Genomic DNA, 4,110 nt, shown 5'->3' with positions numbered 1-4,110 from the left:
GTATAAGACTCTGAGAATATATTGGTGAAGATTATGTGTAAAGACAAAATAATAACAGATTTTATATAATTATTTTTAGATTTCAATATATAGAACTCCCCTTATGTTAATTTAGCTTTTTAAAAAATATGTATATATGTATACACATATATTTATGTATATATATGTATATATATTAGTTGTAGATGGACACAATACATTTACTTTATTATTTTTATATGGTGCTGAGGATCGAACCCAGTGCTTCATACATGCTAGGAAAGTGCTCCTCCACTGAGCTACAGCCCCAGCCCTCTATTTAGATTTTAAATATATGACATTTTAAACTTTTTCAGGTATTCATTGTATACATATTTGCAGAAATGCATTAATTAGCAAAAGTAGACTATTTCGTAGCAGTCTCCATATATGCATAGAACCTGACACATTGTATAAGATGATACTTTCATATTAACAGTAGGTTGGCTTTAAAGTATATACACTTTTTAAATTTAATTTAATTTAATTTAATTTTTTTGGTACTGGAGATTGAAGTCAGGGGCACTTTACCACTGGGCCACATCCCCAGCCCTATTTTGTGTTTTATTTAGAGACAGGATCTCACTGAGTTGCTTAGTGCCTCCCTAAATTTCGAGGCTGGCTTTGAACTCTCCTTCCTCCTGCCTAAGCCTCCCTAGATGCTGGGATCACAAGTGGGCGCCACCACCTAGTGGTAGTTAACTTTTTCAACTAAAATCTCTTTTATAACATACTCAAAAAGTTTCCAGGGGAAGTTAAGGTATCAGGATTTTATCACCATTTTTGAATTTCCAGTTCACTTTGGATTGATTATCGAGTTTTTTTTTTTTTTTTTTTTAATATTTATTTATTTATTTATTTTAGTTCTCGGCGGACACAACATCTTTGTTTGTATGTGGTGCTGAGGATCGAACCCGGGCCGCACGCATGCCAGGCGAGCGCGCTACCGCTTGAGCCACATCCCCAGCCCCTGATTATCGAGTTTTAACATTGTGTGATTAGAGTTTTGTTTTTTTTGTGGAACTAGGGATTAAATCTAGAAGTGCTTTACCACTAAACTACATTCCCAGTCCTTTTTATTTTGAGACTGGATCTCACTAAATTGCTGAGGGTTTCACTAAGTTCCCCAGGCTGACCTTGAACTTTTGATCTTCCTGCCTCCATCTCCTGAGTCCCTGGGATTATAGGCATGAGCTACCATGCCCCAGGTAATCAGAGTTTTAATATTCCATAAATTTATTCAATGTACTGACTGACTTTAATTTTTTCTGTAGAAGAAATTCAGTCCAAATGTGGTAGGATAGTTCAATTTGAGGAGGAGCAGCCCTGTTTTTCCTTTCATGCTGTATCTCTTTCTAATAGGAAGTTTAGGGTCAGACTGAGTGGGTAGCTCAGTGGAAGAGCACTTGCCTAGCATGTGCAGGACCCTAGGTGTAATCCCTAGCACCATAAACAAACAAGCAAATAAATAAAAGCAAATAAATAAACATTTTTAAAAGTTTAAAGTCGGGGCTGGGGATGTGGCTCAAGCAGTAGGGCGCTCGCCTGGCATGCATGCGGCCTGGGTTCAATCTTCAGCACCACATACAATAAAGATGTTGTGTCCGCCGAAAACTAAAAAATAAATATTAAAATTCTCTCTCTCTCTCTCTCTTAAAAAAAATAATTAAAAAAAAATAAATAAAAGTTTAAAGTCAAAGAAGATGTATTAATTCTATCAGAACAATAGGGTACTCCTTAGTTTTTGAGATAGGACCTCACTAAGTTGTTGAGGGTCTCATAAATTGCTGAGGCTGGCCTTCAACTTGTGTTCCTCCTGCCTCAGCCTTCCAAGTTGTTGAGATTATAGGCTTGGGCCACTGCATCTGGCCTATTTATTTGTTTGTTTTTATTTATTTTTTCAGTGTTGGGGATCAAGACTAGGGCCTCAAACATGCTAGGCAAATGGTCTATGTCTGATCTGCATACCCATCTCATATTGAGATGGGTGTTTAAGAGTTTTCTAACTTAAAAAAGTAAAGTTCTTTTTCTTTTTCTCTTTGTTTTCTTTTCTTCCTCATACCAAGGATTTGAGACTTTATTTTTATTTATTTATTTATTTATTTTTGGCGCTGGGGATTGAACTCAGGGGCACGTGACCACTGAGCCACATCCCCAGCCCTATTTTGTATTTTTTATTTAGAAGCAGGGTCTCACTGAGTTGCTTTGTGCCTTGCCCTTGCTGAGGCTGGCTTGAACTCCCAATCCTCCTGTCTCAGCCTCCCAAGCCACTGGGATTACAGTCATGTGCCATTGCACCTGGCTGAGGCTTTGTTTTAATAGTGCAGAGAATTGTTTTTGTTTGTTTTCTTTTCTTTTCTTTTTTGATACTGGGGATTTAACTCAGGGATATTCTACCATTGAACTACATCCCTAGCCTTTTTTATTTTTCGTTTTGAGATAGGGTTTCCCTAAGTTGCTTGTGGCCTCATTAAGTTGCTGAGGCTGGCCACAAACTTTAGATCCTCCTGCCTCAACCTCCCGAGTTTCTGGGATTATAGGCATGTGCCACCATGCCCAGCTTGGAAGTTATTTTAGACATAATAAATTCAACAAAATCCTGTGGGAGATCCAAATGTATGTATTTACTTAGCAGTTATCTGTTTCCTGGTTTGAAATTCAAAAGGGAAGTCTGTACTATAGGTGTCACCATGGAGTTGGATAGTCATCTTTGTAAAGATTGCTCAGGCAGGGCTGGGGTTGTAGCTCAGTAGTAAAGCACATGGCTTATGCATGAGGCACTGGGAATCCTTAGCACCACATAAAAATAAATAAATAAAATAGAGATATTATGTCTATCTACAACTAAATAAATATTTTTAAAATAAATAAATAAATAAAGATTACTCAGGCAGTGCTTTCAAATAACAAAGTGTAAGAATCAATGCATCAGGTTTATTATAGAAATTAAGCAAACACATGACGGTAAATCATGTTAGATTATCTGAGCCCATGAATGTGGAGACATTTTAGGTTGGTCTGTATTACATAACCGTCCATTAAGTGGTGCCTCTAGTTACTAGTAGTTAATTTGGGCATAGTTTTTTTTTTTTTAATAATTATTTTGTTATTGTTGTTATAGTTGGACACAGTATCTTTATTTTATTTTTATGTGGTGCTGAGAATCGAACCTAAGGCCTCACACGTGCTAGGTGAATGCTCTATTGCTGAGCCACAATCCCAGCCTGGGCATAGTTTTTTTTTTTTTTATCTTACTTTTTTTCATTTTTTTTGTTCATGTTAATAATTTGGTTATGATGCCTTAAAAGATGCTAAAGTGCAGGAATGGGAATGTAGCTCAGTGGTAGAGCACTTGCCTAACATGTGAAGTCCTGGGTTCAATCCCAGCACCCCTAATACACACACAATGCTAAATTACTAAAAAAAAAAAGCTAAAATATCTAGATTTCAACAAAATACATCAATTTCTGTGGTCAACATGGTTCTTCCTGTCTTGAATTATTTATATTCTTCTCAGGTTAATTCTATGATTTCGTCCTGTATTTGAAGCAAAACTTAAAAAAAATTTTTTTTTAATTAAAAAAAAAAACTATGTCATGAGCATTTACAGTGATGTGATACAGGGAAAAGGCTGGTGAAATAAAATAGCAAGTGGAGTATACTAGCAAGAATTACTTTCCTTTGAAGTGAGGAAAGTTGTTGCTGACTTATTTCCATGGCAGTAGCTAAGCACTCCTGCGCAGCTTGAAGTTTAAATACAATGGGAAACTAGTCAAAGTACTAACATAGAATTGTTAAGTATATTTATTTTATTCCTTTTGAGATAGAGTAAAAACAAATTTCTTAACCCCATGCTGTGAATATTAATTTTTTCATGATTTATGTAGTTTGTTTATCGATGGACACTTTTACAACAGGATTTATGAAGCTGGGTCGGAGAACAACACGGCAGTTGTAGCAGTAGAAACTCACACAATACACAAAATTGAAGAAGGAATTGGTAAGTCTTTGTTTTTCTAGTACTTTTGACCTTTGCTTCCTTGGTTGAGCTGTTTTGCCTTTGTGTGTGTGTGTGTGTGTGTGTGTGTGTGT

General features: G+C 36.2%; 1 protein-coding gene across 1 annotated transcript in view; it reads left to right on the top strand.

The window, feature by feature from the left end:
- Gmeb1 (glucocorticoid modulatory element binding protein 1) overlaps positions 1-4,110 on the top strand; it is a 43,016-nt gene that overhangs the window by 12,459 nt on the left and 26,447 nt on the right. Inside the window, exon 3 of the mRNA XM_015484765.2 lies at positions 3,936-4,018. Coding sequence (XP_015340251.1) covers positions 3,936-4,018 — 83 coding nt within the window. The remainder of the gene's footprint in view (positions 1-3,935; positions 4,019-4,110) is intronic.

This window comes from Marmota marmota, unplaced genomic scaffold (assembly GCF_001458135.2).
Source record: "Marmota marmota marmota unplaced genomic scaffold, marMar, whole genome shotgun sequence".
Lineage (NCBI taxonomy): Eukaryota > Metazoa > Chordata > Mammalia > Rodentia > Sciuridae > Marmota > Marmota marmota.
Note: the sequence above shows the minus strand (reverse complement) of the source record. Positions and strands in the feature narration are given on the sequence as shown.